Genomic DNA, 23,765 nt, shown 5'->3' on the forward strand with positions numbered 1-23,765 from the left:
ATTTTCCTTATTTTATTTACCGAACGATTTTTTAAAACTTATTTTATTTATTAATTAATTAGATTTTAGTATCGATAATTTTCAAATAATAATTAATATTTTTGTTTGGAATAATTATTTCAAAATAAATTTTTTTTGGAACGAAAGAGCGCCACTCTGTATCGATTTTTGCATTTAAGAACTTGGAGTTTTAGCACGTGGAAACGTATCGGGTGAAAGAGCAGCAGATTTTGACGACATTACTTACGCGTGGGTACGATTTAAAAATATATTAACACCTTATTGGTTAAAAAAGACGAGAAGAAATACGTCGAATATATTCTTAATTTGAAACGTACGACGACTATTTTGTTATTGAAAGTGTTAGAAATGTTTATTTTTAATGCATTATTTTCATAATGCACGTAAAGTAATAGTCAAAGCGGGAGCTTTGCCAGGAATTCCGACAGTCGTATGGCAACTATATGTAACGTGTAAAATGTTCCGCTACCTGCTTATGTATTGCGTGATGGCCGGCTATCACTGCCTCGACTTAAACTTCTGTATCCAAAGAAGTGACGCAATCTTCTTTCCAGGACGTGACGTTGTCAGTCCCTCTGGCGGCGTAATGTCCATGTGCTCATCTACGTATTCTTAATTGACTATTTCTTCTGGTTTCCTTGGCAGGCCAGGTCACAATTCTCGAGTGATGGAACCTTCTGCGCCAGACGAAGCGCCTAGAGATCCCGGAGCTTTGATTACCCATCCTAGTTACACAGACCAGGATTTCGAGGGTAAGTTCTTTGTTTTAATTTATATTCCTGTGTCCATTACGCGTTTCGTACACGTGGTTTATTATCGGAAGCCAATCATTTTTTTTACAGTTATACGTTTCACGTTTTTTTTATCAATACTTTCTTGTTATATATAAATATATATTTTATATTAAACAATTAATTTGTTTTCATACTTCCTTTTTTTTTATTTTAAGGAAGCCAAGACTTTTTTTTTTTTTTTTTAAATTTTGAAATAGAAACGGGAATTCACTGCGATGACTTATTATTTCGGTTTCTGTTTTATATAAAAATTTCTATGACAATTAACAAAAAACCCCGGAAAATTTGGATATATTTCTAAATGAATCTTGGAAATTTTAATACACAATAATGTATTTATATTTATTTCTATCGAGATTCTTGACGTATTTTCAATTAAAACAAATTTAAATGAAAATGAATTGGGCTCTTTATTATTCATACACTTTATAACTATATCTACAGTACAATAGACAAATGCTTACCACTGTTGACTAGCTACAATGTTTCGAATTAAATTTAAAATATATTTTAATTTTTAATAGTTAAATTTATTACAATTTAACTTAATTGAAAAATTTTCATAAATTGTTTTTAAATCATTGTGTAGAAAAATGAATTTTTTTTTCTTTTTTACTTGTTAATGAATTTTCTAAGATTTAATTTTTATAAAATATATTATTAGAACTGTTTTAGTTTAAAAAAAAATTACATTCAAAGTTTTTTTTTATATAAAGAATAATTTTATTTAATCTTTTTTTTTAATCCAATTATATTAAATTTATTAAGGTAAAATGGTATTAATTTTAACATTATCTAAATATTTTGAAAATTTTTAGTAAGAAAAGTTTCCGCGGTTTTCCGGTATCGATAGTATCTTGTATTTCTTTTAAATTTATCTTTTCATAAAGATGGAGAATTCGAGAATTTCGGGAATTATCTTCAGAAAACTTCAATTATTGATTTCTTAGTTTATCTACTTAAGAACATTATTATTTTAAGATTTAAGTTAGATATAAATAATTTATATTTTTGGTTGTTGTTTTTATTTAAATTTGCGTGAAAAATAAATTAAACAAAAACAAATTTGTTTTCCAAATTTTAAATATTATGATATATTAAGTAAAATCAAATATACGTAAGCAAACATTGTATTTATGAATCTGTATATTTTATTTCTATTTAGACAAAATTAAATCAGAAATCAATATTTAGATGGAATGCAATGTTTACTAATATTTATCATAATTTTGTAGGTCACAGAGCTCACACTGTATACGTAGGCTTGCACGTTCCTGGTTATCGTAGGAGGAGTCATCATCGTCGCCATCATCGTCATCATAAAAATGGTCAAAAGAAACGAGAAGATGGGACTACTGCGGATTACAACAATGAATTCCATAAGCCAGGTTAGATTTTATTTAAAGCGTAATTATTTATTGTTGATAACTTTTCCTAAATAACTAAGTTGTAAATAAGAAGATTGGTATTGAAATTAAATACTGTATATTTCGTTACCTGTTTAAATTATTAGAATAGTCATTAAGTTAAAAAGTATATTAAATTTTTGATAATTTCATAAAACACTAATATAATACAGTGGAATCTACTTACTGATACTGTACTGATAAATGCTTGACAAGAATATTTGTAATAAGTGGCTTCTAGTGTGTAATGTTTATCTTAATTTTCATTGAAAGAAATAAAAATAATGTTAGATTTAAAATGTGGTCAAAATAATAATAATAAATTTAATATCTTATGGAAACATTCAATATTTATAATTTAAAAATATATGTGAATATAATATTTTGGAAAAATGTGTATTTTAGCAGAATAATAAATTATAGAAGGATAAAAACATGTTTTTCTAAATAAAAATGAGATAGTAATTTAAATTTTCTCTGAATCTATTAATTTACTCATGCAAATTAATCCTATGACAATTCAAACATAAGACATTATAAATAATAAATAATAATCTTTTTTTATTATAGAACTTACTAAAAATTCTTTAAAGATTAACCAATAGATTAACTTAAGTTAAAATATGAATCTACTTTTAAGTTGTCTCTGTAAATCAAAATAAGCAGTAATTTTGTAAATTTTTTATTAGCTTTTTTTTTTTTTCATACAGTTGTAAATGTGTGAAAAAATTAATAAAAAATTTACTTATGTAAAATATTCATATATAAATATCTGTATATATAAATCCCAATTTTTCTAAAAAAAATTATATCTAAATTTGTCAAAACAAAAGTTATGTATTGCTCAAATACACTGGTTCCAGAAATAAATTTGATGTCAATACAAAATGGTATAATTTGTGAAAGTTGTTGTCAAATCCATTAAATATTTTTGTTGATTTTATTGTGTGTTTTTACACTACCAGTGAGAAAAACATAGATAAACTGGATATTTAGACTCAGGAATAATCAGTGAAGAAAATAGAATTGATGGCCTAATTTAAAGGGTTTATAGGTTTAAATAATATTTTCTGAGACTTCTCGTATAACATTGATTCTGAATTTATGTACTTTAACTATTCAACAGCATATCCAATTCAATTAGCAGTTTAATTTGCATAATTCTAAGTTTGGTAATAATAAATTAACAGTTTATTGGAAATGCTATCTTTTGGATAATTTGAATTTTTGTATTGTGTACTACAGTTTTAGGACTAGAATTATATTTTATTTAGAAAAATTTTCAGGAAAATTGGAATTTATAATGTTTTCCTTAATTCTGTTTTTTCATTCATGCAAATTCTCTCTCTTAAAGATTAAGATGTAAAAATTGCCATTAAATTCTAGTACTTTTAAGCTTTCGAACTCATTCTTAGAGGCATCAACAGATAGCTATATAAACATACATCATTTAGATAGCTGTAAGTGTTTGAGGAATTTGGTGAAATAAATTTGTGTGGTATTCTTTTAAAGAATTTATTTTGAAATATTTAAAATAAATTTAATATTTGATATAGAATAATAATAATAATAATAAACAGTTTAAATTCAAATGAAAATTTATATTGTATAAAATAGTTTAATTCAAAATAAAAATATATTTTTCTAATGAGTTCCATTTTGGAACTAGATAACTTGTATTTTGTTTATGCTGATATTAATAAATATAGTTACATTATTAATATATCAAATTTCAGTTCCAAATTCTAATATAAAATAATTTTTAAATATTGAATGTTTTAAATTAAACATTATGCTTGTTATATTTTGTATGATATAATTCGGTGAAAATAATTATTTTCCAAATAGTTATTAGAATAAATGTTTATATGTAATGTATTTATTAAAATTTATTAATGTAATAATGAATTGCTAATTTAATTGTATAGAACCTTATACATTTTTAAGTTTTTGTTTTACAAAATAGCAATCAATAGAAAAACTAAGACTTCGTTTTGAAGTCCAAAACTTTTTATTTTATTATTTGAATAATTAAATACAAATATTTTAAACTTTTTTAAATGAGCAATACTTATATTAAAACAAACTTACATTCCAAATATTTTGAAAATAAAGAAAACTTTTTAAAATTTTTAATATTTATTATTTAAAAGACTATTTATTATTACAGACAAATATTGAAAAGTAAAAGATAGTTACACATTCCCCAAAGATAGCATTAAAATTAATAAAATTCCTTTCTTTATTCAGAAACTAATTCTGAAAGAAATTCCAAAATTAACAGTATTAATGCTAATGTAGTTATTGTAATTTAGATTACTAGAAAACAATTACATTTTGTTAAATTGAATTAGAAGAAGAATTGAAAGCAATTATTAAAGAAATTGATTGGAAGTTCTTCAGTTAGACAAATTTTAATAAATATAAATTTTTATTAGTTACACCACCAGCAGAGCGTGTTCATTTTATTCTTGGAGAGGACGAAGATGGTACACATGAAGCTCATCCACTGTTCAGTGAGATGGAAGAATTACATGGAGATGGAGATGATATGGAGTGGAGAGAAACAGCAAGGTTTGTAGATGTAATTTGAAAAAGTTGTAATAATTTATAGTTTTCTATTTAACTGCTGATTTTATATAATTTTTAAATTATTAGATGGATTAAGTTTGAAGAGGATGTTGAAGAAGGCGGTAATCGATGGTCCAAACCACATGTTGCTACCATATCCTTACATTCCTTATTTGAACTCCGAAGTTGTATTTTAAATGGCACAGTTATGTTAGATATGGAAGCACAAAATTTAGAACAAATTTCTGGTAAATTTTAATTTTATTTAGAAATTTCTTTCAAAAAATTAATAATTGATATAATTTTGCAATATGTAAATTTCCAAATTCTAAATTATATTACATTTTAAAATTTTTTTTACATGGTATATAATGTCTTGGAGTACAAAAACAAATGCTAATAAATTTACACTTTATAGCTGAAATGCCTGTGGCAACTTCACGAATAATTTAGCAAGTTATGTTAAATTATTATCTTTGTTTTATTTTTAAAAATTATTGTGATTTTATAAAATATATATGACTTGATCAAAGTTTGAAGGAGAGAATTTTTTATATGGAATGATCATCAATTTTACTTAAAGACCTTGTACTTTAGTTATTAGTCAGTCATTTTTAAGATTTGATATTTAAGTTATATGTTCATTTGAAAAGATGCTCAAGCAGATATATATTTTTATTTAGATGAGAACTGAATCTATTATCAATATGTACTTCATGTATTATGATTTATAATAAATGGCCTATTACTTATTAATTTCAAATACACACTCATACTCACTCACTCATTTACTATTCCTTTGATTTTAATATGCTGTTGATTGTACATCATACTATCAATTTAAAGTTGAGAATGCACACACTTTTTTATTAACCTAAAATTATAAAAATGTATCCTTTATTACAAATTTTATTATGATTTTAAATGTTAAAATAAATGAAAACTATATACTTATTTATGCCTCCAGCATTCTTTCTGTGCTCTTTGAAATAAAAAGGAATCATGTATTTAAATGTTGCATTATAAAATAATTTTTTTGAAACATTTAAAATGTCTGGCAAATAGTCTGACTTTTAATTATCACCTATAATATTATTAATGCATAAAACTGAAATAAGAACAGGAAGAATAGATACAATGAAGTTTGATCATGAGTAGGTAATATCTGAACCACATATTTTGATATCAAGTATTAATGTACGATGTATTATGATTTTGGAGACTTTAATAAAATGTATGTATCTTAGGGTAAAGGAAATATGATGATAACTATTTTCTTTTAGAATTAGTTCTAAATAATAATATAGATAAAAAAATTGTTTTTATTTACGGAATTATCGTAACATTTCTGAGATAAGATTGACCAAAACTTGCATCATGGTGATAACATACAATAACAATGGTATCAATGTTACAAACAGTAGTTAACAGCAAAATGGAAATTGATATATGAACATTATAGCCTATGAGGCAACTTTCTTTTACATGCTTTATCTTGTTTGATATTTATCATGTACTAAAAAATGTAACACATTATTATATATATTAATGCTATCGCTACACAATTTTTAATGCATTTGATTTTCAATAAGTAGATGTTAAGATATAGCTTTTTAATTTGGAAATAAAGCAGTTTGATCAAGCAAATTTGAAAGTTAAGGATAATTTAACTATTCTGATTGGCCTATTTTTTTTCATCATACAGTAAATCTTTAGTATTCAAATAATAGATATTTAAAAAAAAATTCCTAAGTCAATACTAAATAAAAAAACACCTAATTAAATTATCTTGCCATTTCGTGTATAATTTATCATATAATAACATATTATTTTTCAATCATAAATTTTAAAAATGTAAAAATATATTTTGACGTTTGACTTGTTCTCAATGAAACTGTCAAGGTGAATTGTTATTGTTTGTTAATAAGTTTTGAGAATAATGTCTGAATTTGGTTGTTAAATTATTTAAAAATTATTAAAATAAGTAAGATAATTATAGTGAATTACTTCTGACTTTTTAAACTTAATTGTAAGGATAGTTTGTTTAATCATTTGCATTTGAAATGTTTTATTAAAATTTTATTATTATACTTGCAAACAATAATAATGAATACCTGTAANTTTGTCAAAACAAAAGTTATGTATTGCTCAAATACACTGGTTCCAGAAATAAATTTGATGTCAATACAAAATGGTATAATTTGTGAAAGTTGTTGTCAAATCCATTAAATATTTTTGTTGATTTTATTGTGTGTTTTTACACTACCAGTGAGAAAAACATAGATAAACTGGATATTTAGACTCAGGAATAATCAGTGAAGAAAATAGAATTGATGGCCTAATTTAAAGGGTTTATAGGTTTAAATAATATTTTCTGAGACTTCTCGTATAACATTGATTCTGAATTTATGTACTTTAACTATTCAACAGCATATCCAATTCAATTAGCAGTTTAATTTGCATAATTCTAAGTTTGGTAATAATAAATTAACAGTTTATTGGAAATGCTATCTTTTGGATAATTTGAATTTTTGTATTGTGTACTACAGTTTTAGGACTAGAATTATATTTTATTTAGAAAAATTTTCAGGAAAATTGGAATTTATAATGTTTTCCTTAATTCTGTTTTTTCATTCATGCAAATTCTCTCTCTTAAAGATTAAGATGTAAAAATTGCCATTAAATTCTAGTACTTTTAAGCTTTCGAACTCATTCTTAGAGGCATCAACAGATAGCTATACAACTATATGTAACGTGTAAAATGTTCCGCTACCTGCTTATGTATTGCGTGATGGCCGGCTATCACTGCCTCGACTTAAACTTCTGTATCCAAAGAAGTGACGCAATCTTCTTTCCAGGACGTGACGTTGTCAGTCCCTCTGGCGGCGTAATGTCCATGTGCTCATCTACGTATTCTTAATTGACTATTTCTTCTGGTTTCCTTGGCAGGCCAGGTCACAATTCTCGAGTGATGGAACCTTCTGCGCCAGACGAAGCGCCTAGAGATCCCGGAGCTTTGATTACCCATCCTAGTTACACAGACCAGGATTTCGAGGGTAAGTTCTTTGTTTTAATTTATATTCCTGTGTCCATTACGCGTTTCGTACACGTGGTTTATTATCGGAAGCCAATCATTTTTTTTACAGTTATACGTTTCACGTTTTTTTTATCAATACTTTCTTGTTATATATAAATATATATTTTATATTAAACAATTAATTTGTTTTCATACTTCCTTTTTTTTTATTTTAAGGAAGCCAAGACTTTTTTTTTTTTTTTTTAAATTTTGAAATAGAAACGGGAATTCACTGCGATGACTTATTATTTCGGTTTCTGTTTTATATAAAAATTTCTATGACAATTAACAAAAAACCCCGGAAAATTTGGATATATTTCTAAATGAATCTTGGAAATTTTAATACACAATAATGTATTTATATTTATTTCTATCGAGATTCTTGACGTATTTTCAATTAAAACAAATTTAAATGAAAATGAATTGGGCTCTTTATTATTCATACACTTTATAACTATATCTACAGTACAATAGACAAATGCTTACCACTGTTGACTAGCTACAATGTTTCGAATTAAATTTAAAATATATTTTAATTTTTAATAGTTAAATTTATTACAATTTAACTTAATTGAAAAATTTTCATAAATTGTTTTTAAATCATTGTGTAGAAAAATGAATTTTTTTTTCTTTTTTACTTGTTAATGAATTTTCTAAGATTTAATTTTTATAAAATATATTATTAGAACTGTTTTAGTTTAAAAAAAAATTACATTCAAAGTTTTTTTTTATATAAAGAATAATTTTATTTAATCTTTTTTTTTAATCCAATTATATTAAATTTATTAAGGTAAAATGGTATTAATTTTAACATTATCTAAATATTTTGAAAATTTTTAGTAAGAAAAGTTTCCGCGGTTTTCCGGTATCGATAGTATCTTGTATTTCTTTTAAATTTATCTTTTCATAAAGATGGAGAATTCGAGAATTTCGGGAATTATCTTCAGAAAACTTCAATTATTGATTTCTTAGTTTATCTACTTAAGAACATTATTATTTTAAGATTTAAGTTAGATATAAATAATTTATATTTTTGGTTGTTGTTTTTATTTAAATTTGCGTGAAAAATAAATTAAACAAAAACAAATTTGTTTTCCAAATTTTAAATATTATGATATATTAAGTAAAATCAAATATACGTAAGCAAACATTGTATTTATGAATCTGTATATTTTATTTCTATTTAGACAAAATTAAATCAGAAATCAATATTTAGATGGAATGCAATGTTTACTAATATTTATCATAATTTTGTAGGTCACAGAGCTCACACTGTATACGTAGGCTTGCACGTTCCTGGTTATCGTAGGAGGAGTCATCATCGTCGCCATCATCGTCATCATAAAAATGGTCAAAAGAAACGAGAAGATGGGACTACTGCGGATTACAACAATGAATTCCATAAGCCAGGTTAGATTTTATTTAAAGCGTAATTATTTATTGTTGATAACTTTTCCTAAATAACTAAGTTGTAAATAAGAAGATTGGTATTGAAATTAAATACTGTATATTTCGTTACCTGTTTAAATTATTAGAATAGTCATTAAGTTAAAAAGTATATTAAATTTTTGATAATTTCATAAAACACTAATATAATACAGTGGAATCTACTTACTGATACTGTACTGATAAATGCTTGACAAGAATATTTGTAATAAGTGGCTTCTAGTGTGTAATGTTTATCTTAATTTTCATTGAAAGAAATAAAAATAATGTTAGATTTAAAATGTGGTCAAAATAATAATAATAAATTTAATATCTTATGGAAACATTCAATATTTATAATTTAAAAATATATGTGAATATAATATTTTGGAAAAATGTGTATTTTAGCAGAATAATAAATTATAGAAGGATAAAAACATGTTTTTCTAAATAAAAATGAGATAGTAATTTAAATTTTCTCTGAATCTATTAATTTACTCATGCAAATTAATCCTATGACAATTCAAACATAAGACATTATAAATAATAAATAATAATCTTTTTTTATTATAGAACTTACTAAAAATTCTTTAAAGATTAACCAATAGATTAACTTAAGTTAAAATATGAATCTACTTTTAAGTTGTCTCTGTAAATCAAAATAAGCAGTAATTTTGTAAATTTTTTATTAGCTTTTTTTTTTTTTCATACAGTTGTAAATGTGTGAAAAAATTAATAAAAAATTTACTTATGTAAAATATTCATATATAAATATCTGTATATATAAATCCCAATTTTTCTAAAAAAAATTATATCTAAATTTGTCAAAACAAAAGTTATGTATTGCTCAAATACACTGGTTCCAGAAATAAATTTGATGTCAATACAAAATGGTATAATTTGTGAAAGTTGTTGTCAAATCCATTAAATATTTTTGTTGATTTTATTGTGTGTTTTTACACTACCAGTGAGAAAAACATAGATAAACTGGATATTTAGACTCAGGAATAATCAGTGAAGAAAATAGAATTGATGGCCTAATTTAAAGGGTTTATAGGTTTAAATAATATTTTCTGAGACTTCTCGTATAACATTGATTCTGAATTTATGTACTTTAACTATTCAACAGCATATCCAATTCAATTAGCAGTTTAATTTGCATAATTCTAAGTTTGGTAATAATAAATTAACAGTTTATTGGAAATGCTATCTTTTGGATAATTTGAATTTTTGTATTGTGTACTACAGTTTTAGGACTAGAATTATATTTTATTTAGAAAAATTTTCAGGAAAATTGGAATTTATAATGTTTTCCTTAATTCTGTTTTTTCATTCATGCAAATTCTCTCTCTTAAAGATTAAGATGTAAAAATTGCCATTAAATTCTAGTACTTTTAAGCTTTCGAACTCATTCTTAGAGGCATCAACAGATAGCTATATAAACATACATCATTTAGATAGCTGTAAGTGTTTGAGGAATTTGGTGAAATAAATTTGTGTGGTATTCTTTTAAAGAATTTATTTTGAAATATTTAAAATAAATTTAATATTTGATATAGAATAATAATAATAATAATAAACAGTTTAAATTCAAATGAAAATTTATATTGTATAAAATAGTTTAATTCAAAATAAAAATATATTTTTCTAATGAGTTCCATTTTGGAACTAGATAACTTGTATTTTGTTTATGCTGATATTAATAAATATAGTTACATTATTAATATATCAAATTTCAGTTCCAAATTCTAATATAAAATAATTTTTAAATATTGAATGTTTTAAATTAAACATTATGCTTGTTATATTTTGTATGATATAATTCGGTGAAAATAATTATTTTCCAAATAGTTATTAGAATAAATGTTTATATGTAATGTATTTATTAAAATTTATTAATGTAATAATGAATTGCTAATTTAATTGTATAGAACCTTATACATTTTTAAGTTTTTGTTTTACAAAATAGCAATCAATAGAAAAACTAAGACTTCGTTTTGAAGTCCAAAACTTTTTATTTTATTATTTGAATAATTAAATACAAATATTTTAAACTTTTTTAAATGAGCAATACTTATATTAAAACAAACTTACATTCCAAATATTTTGAAAATAAAGAAAACTTTTTAAAATTTTTAATATTTATTATTTAAAAGACTATTTATTATTACAGACAAATATTGAAAAGTAAAAGATAGTTACACATTCCCCAAAGATAGCATTAAAATTAATAAAATTCCTTTCTTTATTCAGAAACTAATTCTGAAAGAAATTCCAAAATTAACAGTATTAATGCTAATGTAGTTATTGTAATTTAGATTACTAGAAAACAATTACATTTTGTTAAATTGAATTAGAAGAAGAATTGAAAGCAATTATTAAAGAAATTGATTGGAAGTTCTTCAGTTAGACAAATTTTAATAAATATAAATTTTTATTAGTTACACCACCAGCAGAGCGTGTTCATTTTATTCTTGGAGAGGACGAAGATGGTACACATGAAGCTCATCCACTGTTCAGTGAGATGGAAGAATTACATGGAGATGGAGATGATATGGAGTGGAGAGAAACAGCAAGGTTTGTAGATGTAATTTGAAAAAGTTGTAATAATTTATAGTTTTCTATTTAACTGCTGATTTCATATAATTTTTAAATTATTAGATGGATTAAGTTTGAAGAGGATGTTGAAGAAGGCGGTAATCGATGGTCCAAACCACATGTTGCTACCATATCCTTACATTCCTTATTTGAACTCCGAAGTTGTATTTTAAATGGCACAGTTATGTTAGATATGGAAGCACAAAATTTAGAACAAATTTCTGGTAAATTTTAATTTTATTTAGAAATTTCTTTCAAAAAATTAATAATTGATATAATTTTGCAATATGTAAATTTCCAAATTCTAAATTATATTACATTTTAAAATTTTTTTTACATGGTATATAATGTCTTGGAGTACAAAAACAAATGCTAATAAATTTACACTTTATAGCTGAAATGCCTGTGGCAACTTCACGAATAATTTAGCAAGTTATGTTAAATTATTATCTTTGTTTTATTTTTAAAAATTATTGTGATTTTATAAAATATATATGACTTGATCAAAGTTTGAAGGAGAGAATTTTTTATATGGAATGATCATCAATTTTACTTAAAGACCTTGTACTTTAGTTATTAGTCAGTCATTTTTAAGATTTGATATTTAAGTTATATGTTCATTTGAAAAGATGCTCAAGCAGATATATATTTTTATTTAGATGAGAACTGAATCTATTATCAATATGTACTTCATGTATTATGATTTATAATAAATGGCCTATTACTTATTAATTTCAAATACACACTCATACTCACTCACTCATTTACTATTCCTTTGATTTTAATATGCTGTTGATTGTACATCATACTATCAATTTAAAGTTGAGAATGCACACACTTTTTTATTAACCTAAAATTATAAAAATGTATCCTTTATTACAAATTTTATTATGATTTTAAATGTTAAAATAAATGAAAACTATATACTTATTTATGCCTCCAGCATTCTTTCTGTGCTCTTTGAAATAAAAAGGAATCATGTATTTAAATGTTGCATTATAAAATAATTTTTTTGAAACATTTAAAATGTCTGGCAAATAGTCTGACTTTTAATTATCACCTATAATATTATTAATGCATAAAACTGAAATAAGAACAGGAAGAATAGATACAATGAAGTTTGATCATGAGTAGGTAATATCTGAACCACATATTTTGATATCAAGTATTAATGTACGATGTATTATGATTTTGGAGACTTTAATAAAATGTATGTATCTTAGGGTAAAGGAAATATGATGATAACTATTTTCTTTTAGAATTAGTTCTAAATAATAATATAGATAAAAAAATTGTTTTTATTTACGGAATTATCGTAACATTTCTGAGATAAGATTGACCAAAACTTGCATCATGGTGATAACATACAATAACAATGGTATCAATGTTACAAACAGTAGTTAACAGCAAAATGGAAATTGATATATGAACATTATAGCCTATGAGGCAACTTTCTTTTACATGCTTTATCTTGTTTGATATTTATCATGTACTAAAAAATGTAACACATTATTATATATATTAATGCTATCGCTACACAATTTTTAATGCATTTGATTTTCAATAAGTAGATGTTAAGATATAGCTTTTTAATTTGGAAATAAAGCAGTTTGATCAAGCAAATTTGAAAGTTAAGGATAATTTAACTATTCTGATTGGCCTATTTTTTTTCATCATACAGTAAATCTTTAGTATTCAAATAATAGATATTTAAAAAAAAATTCCTAAGTCAATACTAAATAAAAAAACACCTAATTAAATTATCTTGCCATTTCGTGTATAATTTATCATATAATAACATATTATTTTTCAATCATAAATTTTAAAAATGTAAAAATATATTTTGACGTTTGACTTGTTCTCAATGAAACTGTCAAGGTGAATTGTTATTGTTTGTTAATAAGTTTTGAGAATAATGTCTGAATTTGGTTGTTAAATTATTTAAAAATTATTAAAATAAGTAAGATAATTATAGTGAATTACTTCTGACTTTTTAAACTTAATTGTAAGGATAGTTTGTTTAATCATTTGCATTTGAAATGTTTTATTAAAATTTTATTATTATACTTGCAAACAATAATAATGAATACCTGTAAACAATAATAATAAATACCTGTTTTATTTTAGATAACCACCGATAGACTATTTTATAAATATTTTCATAAAAATATAATTCTTGCTAAACTAAAGCAGTTATGATATTGCTAATAATAAAGTGAAGTAAATCTTCAATGATTTTAAGACTCATATTTTGCTTTTTGTTGAAAATGAAAAGTTACGATGAAGCTATTATGAAAAAAATTTTGACTATTTTATTTATCAGTAAAATAAAATATAAAATAATTAAATTTTTATATCTGTTTTTAAATTCTGAAAATATTCTTTTTTGCAGACCTTGTATTAGAAAATATGGTCAATTCTGGTCAATTACAAGCTGACTTTAGGGATCGGGTCAAGGAGGCTTTGTTAAGAAGGCATAGACATCAACATGAAAGGAGGCATGAATGGAGTGAGAAAAGTTCTAGATTACCACTTATTCGCTCATTAGCTGAAATTGGAAGAAATTCTAGTAAAAGCATGTTCGGTTCACATAGTGAGTAAAAACTAACACTTAAATATTAGAAATTTCTTAATGTAAATAAGATATTTTCATCTAAATTTTTAAATAATTATATTAGTTTTTATTTTTTAAATATAATTTTAATACGGTTAAATTGCAAATTTAAATTTACTTTAATGTATTTTGCTTTTAGCAATATGAGCAGTTTAAATTTTAATAGCACTCAAGCTCATAATGTGTAATAAAAATTTAATTATTATTTTAAAAATTTAATAATCACAAATTTGAATTGGCAAATATTTGAAACAGCTTTAAATTAATATAAAAATGGTTGGAGAAAGTTTAAAAATAGTATGTTTTTTTTATGGGAATAATGTAAATTTTTTAAATTCAACATATTGATAACTTAATAATTTTTAAAACAAATTTAAATAATAATATTTTTGTTCAGTCTAAATTACATGAAGAATTTAAGCGTAATAAAATATTTCACTTAACTCTTTGACTGTTCTCTTTTTGGAATCTCTACCATTAATTGAAATTATTTGAAAATACTTTTAATAGTAAAACAAAAAATATATAATTTTTAGACACAAATTTATTTTAGTAGAGTGATTACTGATTAAAATATTTTTTTTAATATTGAATTCTCTATAATTAAATATCTTAAATATTGTATTTCAAACACCTACATCTGCATTTAATAAAAATATATATTATTATTTTTTCTGAAATAATAATAATAATAATAAATGAGTATGTGTTTCATAGATTTTTGAAAATTTGTTTTAATGAAAAGTTTAGATTAGTCATGCACAATTAATTGTCAAATGGTTTTTGGGAATTCTTGATTTTTATGTTCTGAGAAATGTCTTAATGTGGGGATGTGAAATCTGTCCTTAAACTTTCTCTTTCCATTCTGCATGTTTTATGAATATCTTTTTTGCTATACTCTATAATTGTACATGTTTGTACATTCAGCCAATTTCTTCTTTCACTTTTGTTTATATGTAGGGTCTCCTTCCAATATTTATATAAACATGTATGTTAATATGTATAATGAAAATATCATTTTATTAACTGTTAAAAAAAGTTAAAATTATCATTCTTATTCATTATTTTAATTGTGTGATTTATACAAAGTCCTTTCATTTTAAATAATACTATTTCATTATAATCATTACTATTAAAATTTTATTCATTAAATACTTTCATGATTATTAAACATAAATTTATTTGTAAATAAACTCAAAAAATTTAAATATGTATTAAGAGTTAAAACATTAAGAAATAATTCATCATATTTAAATATATATATTTCTTTAAAACATTAAAAGAAAAATCATTAAAATTCAAAGTGATATTTTACATATTATATGTATGAAAATAAGTATTGTTTTAACAAAAATTTTAAAATTGAAAAATTTGTAACAATGCATAATATTTTATATTATCAGCATAAAATAATTTAATGTCAATTTAAAAATTGTAATTTTATGCAACACTAAGATTAAGAAAAAAAAAAACAAAAACAAAAATTGACATTCATAATACTGTAGCTATTTCTGATTATTTTCATGGCAATGATTAACACTGCATATTATCTTCTGCTAAATAAGAGAATTAGTATTGCAGATATCAACAGAGGATTGCAATACATATGAAAGATTTTAATCTTTATACAACACAAAGAATGAAGATCATTAATCCTTCCAATAATTCTTGTGTATTTAAAATAGCTATTTCTAAAACTTTATTTTGTGTATATTATTATTGGAAGGAGGCCTTACTTAACAGGTAGGTTTTTCTATTTCCTTTTCCTGCTTATGCTTTGCCTTATTCTGTCCCTTGCCCACAGATTTTTTGGACATAATTGGTGGTGGGGCATCACCCCCTACCACACCCAACGCCCCATCGGCACAAGGGGAATGGAAACCACACTTCAGCAAGTACCTGGCTCTACCTGGTAATCAACCTGCAGATAAGCAGGTTTGCTAGGGAGTCCTTCCTGCTTGTCATTTGTCTTACCCCTTTGGTTAGGGTGCATGTGATTGTAATTCAATTAACAAAGCATGCTGAGGTCAAGTATATTAATATTTATTATTAAGACTGTGTTACCATCAGTGATTACCACTTTATAATAAAATGAGTTTATTTGAAATTCTGTTGAAATCAGAAAGAAGGTATTATTTAGGTTAAATTCTTATAAAAATATATTACAGATAAGATTCTCTTTATAAATATATTCACAAATATAAAAACAATAATAATTTAATGTAAGACTTGAATATAATTAATTAATTTCATAAATTTTAAGGAATTTAGTTTTACAAGAACTACCCTATTTTTAATTTTTAAAGGGAATTTTTATAGTTTTATATTTGTGATCTCTAAATTAATTTTTATACCTTCTATCATGAATTAGAAATTTAATTACAAAATTATTATTTTATTTGTAAAATAATGTTTAAATGTATATTTTGAGTAATTATGAATAATAATAATAGTATTCATTTACCAAAGAAACCTTTATATCTGATTTCAAAATTTTTGTATATTCATTATAATGTAAATGTGTTTAGATTTTGTAAGAAATTATATAGTTTAGATGTTTTAAAGAATTGATTTAGCATGGTTTTTCTTTATTTTAAATTTCTAATTATGTTCATTTTAGATAAATTTATTTTGTGCTTGATATTGTGACAAAATTATTTCTTTGCATGGTTGTTTCTTTTGTCTATCTGGATGTCAAATCTTTCAAATATTTAATGTAATTGAAAATAATAAAGCATGTATTGTTTAGTACAAATTGCATCAGTGGCGGAATTACCAGTAAGAATTATATAAAATGATGATTTGTTTTGTTCTGATACTAAAAAATAGGAGTTGTTTAATTTTGAATTTTATTTCCTTTATATTTTCTTAATTTTAATTTAAGTAAATGTTTTGAATGTATATAATATAAGATCATTTAAAAAGTTTTATTATGTACATATTTGACAAATAAATTTCAAGTGAAATAATTATGATTAAGATGAAAATAATCATTTGAATGTTAATAAATAACTTAAAGTTGTTATTACCAAAATGAGAGGAAAGAAATTTATAAGGAGAAAAAATTGATGCACTTTTAAGATTTTTGTTATAAATCTGATGAATGTAATTAAAATTTTATAATTTTAGAATGAATACTAATGTTTAAAGTGTTCTTAATTCAGGAAATCACAATGGTATGTTTTTAATTTGCTGAATTTGAGATCATTCTTATTTATCAGTATTTCACTGTAAGTCAAGATGTCAGTGTTTGTAAAAAATAACTTAAGAAACAATGTAAATTAGCTATTATATAAATATAAATTTTACAATCTGAATCATATATTAAATTTCTTACATATAAATTGCTAAAAATGTAGATTTTTAAAATTTACTTTAATTTTGTAAAATGAATTTACTCAAAATTATACTATGTTATTTGAATTTTTTCAAAAATAACTGTAATTGATTCAAATTAAGAAACTACTTAGTTATTTTAATCACATATTTAAATTAAAATTTTATTACTTATTAAAATTATGATGGGATATAGAATATTAAATAGCTATGATGATGGCAACAATGTCATAGATATATTAATAATATACTGTGAATGTCATGCTCGTCTGGTACTGGTGTCAAGTACTGTGCTGGACTAAAGTCAAAGCATAACTACCGAAACAACTGTAACATTAAGATATGTTATTGGTATATGCATCAACATCAAGAAACTTCGTAACAATGTGATGTGTGTTCAATATTGCTGCTTTCTGTAGTGCCATGTATGTTTTTATTAAGATTTAATATTTCTAGACTTTTGTGTAGTGTATGTAGTATAACACGAGTAGAAGAGAGGACAACAGATACAATAAATAATAAATACTTTATCCATCCTCCACATCTGTTTTCTTTTTTGAGCGAGTGGAGTGTACTTGTTGATTTTCTGTGTGAGCAATTTTTATGTTATGAGTGTTTGGAAGAGATGTCTATTACATAAACGATCTTACTACATTTGTCAATGAGAGTGATGTCAGTCCTATTGTGAAGAATTGTTTTAACTGTGATTATGGCTTGCCATAGTATATTTTGTGTGTGTCATCATCTAATACTGCCTGTGGAGTATATTTGTAGTATGGTACTTGGGTGCTTAATAATCTGTTTATGTGAAAGCTCTTAGGCATAAGAAAATGGTAAATATAATACACTATGTAAGTAAGTCTGTTTATGGTAAGAGGTTGCAACCAGAAGTTATATGTTGTATTGTTTCTGGCAGTATGTGGCATTTTCTGCAAGAATCATTTGTTAGTGATTATCCTTCAGGATGTTTTCTATAGTTTTTAGTATTTATGATCTGATCTTGAATGGCAATCATAAACCTCTCAGTCTCTCCAGACAGCCCCTAGTCATCCAGTAGTTTGATGCAGTTTTGTCAACATAGTCCTGAGCTAGATCATAGGCATGCCTGCCATGAAGTGTCTTTTGGGCCTATGACTGCTTAATGGTGTCTGTTGTTTATGTGTTGAGCAATGTCCATGTGCTCAGAGTGTAAGTTTAAAGGTATGTTGTTACTGTCTGCCTGAGCTATAGTTTTATGTAATCTTGATATTTTTTGTGGAAAATTCCCACAGTATCAGAATTTGTTTGTAATGCAGGCTGTGACTATATTAGTCAGGCCATGGCCACCTTCTTTATGAGGAAGAGTTAGTCTTTCTACAGATGGTTTTGAATGATATGTTTAGTGGTGGTGTTTTCCTTTGGAGTTGCTTGAGATTTGTGTCTATCCAGCATATAACCAAAAGAATAAGTGAGTACAGGGACAATATATTATTAATAGCTTTAATAGTATGTTTTGCTTTTAAGTGTGCTCTTAGTACTGTGTGTAATCTGTTCTGGGATTCAAGTGTTAATCTTTTTTTTAATTTGTGCATGTTCTGTAAGTTTGGCATATTGGAATCCTAAATATTTTACAAATATTTAGGATTCCAACAGCCCTTTTTTATGGATTTGATAATATTTCCACTTCTTGAGTACAAAATTTACTTTCTTCAGAACTCCTTTTTCAGTGTGGAGTGTTTTGCATTTGTCTAGACCAGTGTTTTTCAACCTTTTTTATCTCATGGCACACTTGAACCTTTAATTAAATTTCCGCAGCAAAAATTTTCTTGGAATAAATCAAGTTTTGTTTGTAAACATTCTGTTGTCACACTACTTGCCACGATCTCATTCTTTTTGTCTATATTTTTAAGAATTACATAAAACAGTATTGTTCTTCCTTAAAGTAACAGCAGGTTACAACAATAGTTATGTAAATGAAAATTATTACTTTAAATAAGAAAAGCAATTAACATTAAGTCTTAATTTGCATTTAAAAGTGGCATGTTAATTGCCTTTATGAACCTGCCCAACGTTCCACTATTTCTAAGTTAAAATAATTTGAACTAAATATGGAAAATTATAGATACGTTTTTGATTAAAAGAAAATTTTCATTTTAAATGAAATAAACTAGTGTTATGCACATATAATTTTGCTTATGAATATATATTTTCTACTACATTATGTATACATTTATTTATTATAACAATGAAAAACTTGTATAATCAATTTAAAAGAGGTTTTAATTTTGACATGTACACTTATTGTTCTTTGGGCTTTTTTCGAAAAAAATTTGTTTAATAACCTTCAAAAATTAACGCGGTACACTGGTTGAAAATCACCAGTCTAGACAAACTCAATTTGTCTGGACTGTATTGTTTGTATTGTGTGTGTGTGTGGATTGTAAGAGGTGATGAAGCTGATTTATTATTATTATTTTAAACCACTTTAAATAGTGTAGAATATTTACTATTAGAATTTACATAATATTAAATTTGATTATAACATTAGATATAGTTATCAATGCTGTTATTATGCACAAGAAATTTACATATATATTTGAGATTTGTGACAAATTGAAACTATATAAAATTGATCTGTATAGTATAGTAGTTGGTATATTTATATACAGTAGTTGATTTATATTTGAAGACAATGTAAAGAAAAATTCATTGGCTTTTGAGATCAAGGCATTGATTTTAAATAAATTATTGTATAAAATTATCATCAAAAAAATTATTGTATCTTTATTATCACTGAATACATCCAATATTTTTGAGAATTTATTTCATATTCCTATATGAAAATATAGATTCTTGATAATGCTCAGTGAACAAACAAAAGGAATTTACATTTAATTTACACCTTTTTAAAGTTCAACAAAATCTATTTACCATACAGATAAATTAGTCTTAGTCTTTACTGTTTAAATTCTAGAATTTGAATAAGACCTGAAGAAGAACATTGACCATGTCTGAAAATGTTTGTCTGTATGGTGAATAGATTTTTGCTGAACTTTAAGGTGTAATAGTTGTTTTTCAAAAGAAATTTTATTTTCAAATATGCGGATATAAGAATATAGCATTAATATGTAGTTTGTAAATATAGTAATTTAGCACTAGAGGTAGGCATTAGGCACCATCTCATTAATCTGGTAATTGTTTGGCTTTAATATAATCATTAGGTTTTGAGATGTTTATATATGTAAATGTACAGGGTGTTTACTTAAACATTTATCCAGATGCAAAAGTGACCTTTCCAACTTTGAATGAGTACATGCAAGACGTCCAACAGCCTCTCTCCAGCATCCAGAGACATATAAGAGTGCATAAGTTGAGAATTGGGTATAGTCCCATACAATTGCAAAGTGATTTGTAGAAACAGGAATGCATCAAAAAGCCCGTTATGCTAACTATCATTAACACAAGACAACTTCATTATACTTGCATCTTTTCTTACTACATACTATAGAAATAATTTTCATATACAGTTGAATATGTTTATCTCAAAAACCTCTTATCTTGAAATTTATTTTCTCCCCTTGCATTTTCAGTTTAAATTCAATATATATATTCCATGTTTATCTCAAATAATTTTCTCCCAAAACCTCTATATCTCAAATTATGAACTGAAGTGTCAATTAAAAATTTAAAGCTCAGTGACTATATTTTGATAGTACAAACTGTAGTTAATGCTATCAAAATATAGTCACTTAGCTTTGAATCATCTCTTTCAATAGATTACCTACTAAAATTGCAAATTAAAGCCACTTTTCTCTGATTGGCTCTGAGTTTGGCTCGCATCTTATTCATTGAAGAAAGTCAAGCATGAGAAATTGACACTCTATTAAGCTATGTCAAAATTATCTTATTTATATCTAATACAGGTATGTACTGTACTTGTATGGTATTTTATTAATACAATAGCTTTTAACCAAACCTATTACCATTTACTTTGTAGGAACCCTTACATCTTGAAACCTGTCTATCTTGAAATTTTTTCTTGTTTCCATGAGATTAGAGATAGACAGGTTCAACTGTATTTTTATATAATATAATGTTTTCTGCTGTACTCAGAACATTTATAATATATTCAAAATTTTAGTTTTTATGATATTAAATATGAATATTCTATAATTGAAATGATAAGTACAAATGTTCAAATCATTGAGAATATGATAGAATTTTCTTGTGATCATTTTGGGACTCGCTTATACTGATAACATTAAACAGAGTGACTAAATAAGACTACAATTAGTAGAAACTCTGGTTTTATTGGTTCTAATTTATAATACATGTTAAAACAATTTAAAAAATGTATGCAAGAATTTGGATACAGTTTGCACACTGAGATATAGCTGTATAATTATGAATAAATAAATATATATTTAATTTTTATGAAAGTAGATTTTAAAATAAAATTTATAGTTTTATTTTGTTGATATAAATTGAAAGCAATGATATTATGATATCGTTGCTTTCAATCATTGTCTTAATTGTAAGTAATATTTTCAAATTCTTTTATAATGCAATAAGTCTACAGTACTTTATTACATTGCTGAAATGATCATTTTTGTAGATTATTGAGATAGTCAGATTCAAGATGAGAATATTGAGATTGATGTCAGATGTAGTATTGAATTTTGATATCATGCATTTTAATTTTTCATATTACACTACTAAATTATCATAAAATAAATTTTTATGTAAGCACAATATTATTATGATACAATTTGACTTTTTCAAATATATTGTATCATGACATTTCATTTATTTTCTTTAAACTGTTGCTTTTTGATTCCTGTACATGGTTTGTATGTTTTATTTGAGAATAGTGATATGATTATTTTGCATTAATTTCTTGGAACCCGTTATGATACTTCTTCAGATTCTAATTTGTTTTTGGTACAACAGTTTCTCTACTTCTAATTTGGTACTATGCTCATTTAATCTCCAAGAAAACTGAAAAGTATAGATACATATGGCTTTCAAGACAAAATATCATGTATTGTCAACACGAAAAGTAGCATGTTTGAAGGAAGACTAAATGTAATGGAACTAGTGACTTTTTAAAATATTTACAAAATATTAAAAATCATTTGAAAACAATGAATAATCTGAAAAACTAGTGTTAAATTTTGATATTTAAAGATTGAGAAGTTTCTAAAGAGCTTTTTCTTTATGCAACATCTTAATTCTTCTTGAAGATAAGCAAACAAAAATGTGTAATAATTTAAAATAATATATCTGATTTAGGAGAGAATTTTACAAAGTAAACATTAGACTCTTAGTGTTATATGGTATAGAATGATAGACAAAGCAGCAAATGTAAAGAATTAAAGTTAAAATGTGGATGTGTTTTAATTTGATTCTATTGTATTTTTAGGTTTTTCTACATTTTAATTTCTTTGAAATGCTGTAATATTCTAGAGGGGGTTAGATAAGTTGAAAATTAGTTTGATTTTTACTGTTTATAAATTTTGACCTAAATAGAAATATGCAATCAAGATGAGAAAATGAAGCATTTATTATTATATGTAATTTTAAATACTGATGCTATCAAAGAACTCATAAAGAATGTACTGTATATTGTACTTCAAATTAATTTTTAAAGAATAGTTAATTGGAAAAATATTAATAGAAATGAAAATGTGCAATACAGTATTTTTTTACATAAGCAAATGCATGGAAGTAAATATTGGATTGGAAGAAAAGTTCATTCATTTTTTTTTGCAAAAATTTTAATTTTTTTTTAACTTCTTTAAATAAATAAATTTATTAATTATATATTGTCTATTATGGTCAATGATTTCTTGCCATTTTCTCAGTGATTGAAAAATGCCATATTGAATTTTACATCTTTTTGACTTATAAAGTGATTCATGTGTTTTTTTTCAGTTTTCAAAAGA

At 24.3% G+C, this 23,765-nt stretch overlaps 2 protein-coding genes across 2 annotated transcripts in view; both read left to right on the top strand.

Moving 5' to 3' along the window:
* Window positions 1-107: 107 nt before the first annotated feature.
* Window positions 108-5,486, top strand: LOC111624872 (sodium-driven chloride bicarbonate exchanger-like). The gene is made up of 6 exons (XM_023367840.1): window positions 108-253; window positions 667-773; window positions 2,051-2,203; window positions 4,660-4,795; window positions 4,880-5,040; window positions 5,446-5,486. The coding sequence occupies exons 2-6, from the start codon at window positions 689-691 to the stop codon at window positions 5,484-5,486; spliced, it is 576 nt and encodes a 191-aa protein (XP_023223608.1). The 5' UTR covers window positions 108-253; window positions 667-688.
* Window positions 5,487-7,712: 2,226 nt separating this feature from the next.
* The window catches only part of LOC111624881 (sodium-driven chloride bicarbonate exchanger-like), an 84,517-nt gene continuing 68,464 nt past the window's right edge, over window positions 7,713-23,765 (top strand). Inside the window, exons 1-6 of the mRNA XM_023367855.1 lie at window positions 7,713-7,848; window positions 9,126-9,278; window positions 11,735-11,870; window positions 11,955-12,115; window positions 14,284-14,484; window positions 16,310-16,417. Of these exons, the coding sequence (XP_023223623.1) occupies window positions 7,764-7,848; window positions 9,126-9,278; window positions 11,735-11,870; window positions 11,955-12,115; window positions 14,284-14,484; window positions 16,310-16,417 (844 nt within the window). The 5' untranslated portion in view covers window positions 7,713-7,763. The remainder of the gene's footprint in view (window positions 7,849-9,125; window positions 9,279-11,734; window positions 11,871-11,954; window positions 12,116-14,283; window positions 14,485-16,309; window positions 16,418-23,765) is intronic.

The sequence above is a fragment of the Centruroides sculpturatus genome, unplaced genomic scaffold (genome assembly GCF_000671375.1).
Source record: "Centruroides sculpturatus isolate CEXI.00-Female unplaced genomic scaffold, Cexi_2.0 scaffold476, whole genome shotgun sequence".
NCBI classification, from domain to species: Eukaryota; Metazoa; Arthropoda; class Arachnida; order Scorpiones; family Buthidae; genus Centruroides; species Centruroides sculpturatus.

Excerpts from the sequence above, each read along its gene's own strand:
- LOC111624872 (XM_023367840.1), top strand. The coding sequence starts at position 689 with ATGGAACCTTCTGCGCCAGACGAAGCGCCTAGAGATCCCGGAGCTTTG. Across the intron at positions 2,204-4,659 it reads CAATGAATTCCATAAGCCAG|TTACACCACCAGCAGAGCGT; the intron begins GTTAGATTTTAT and ends AATTTTTATTAG. Across the intron at positions 5,041-5,445 it reads AAATTTAGAACAAATTTCTG|ATGCTCAAGCAGATATATAT; the intron begins GTAAATTTTAAT and ends TCATTTGAAAAG.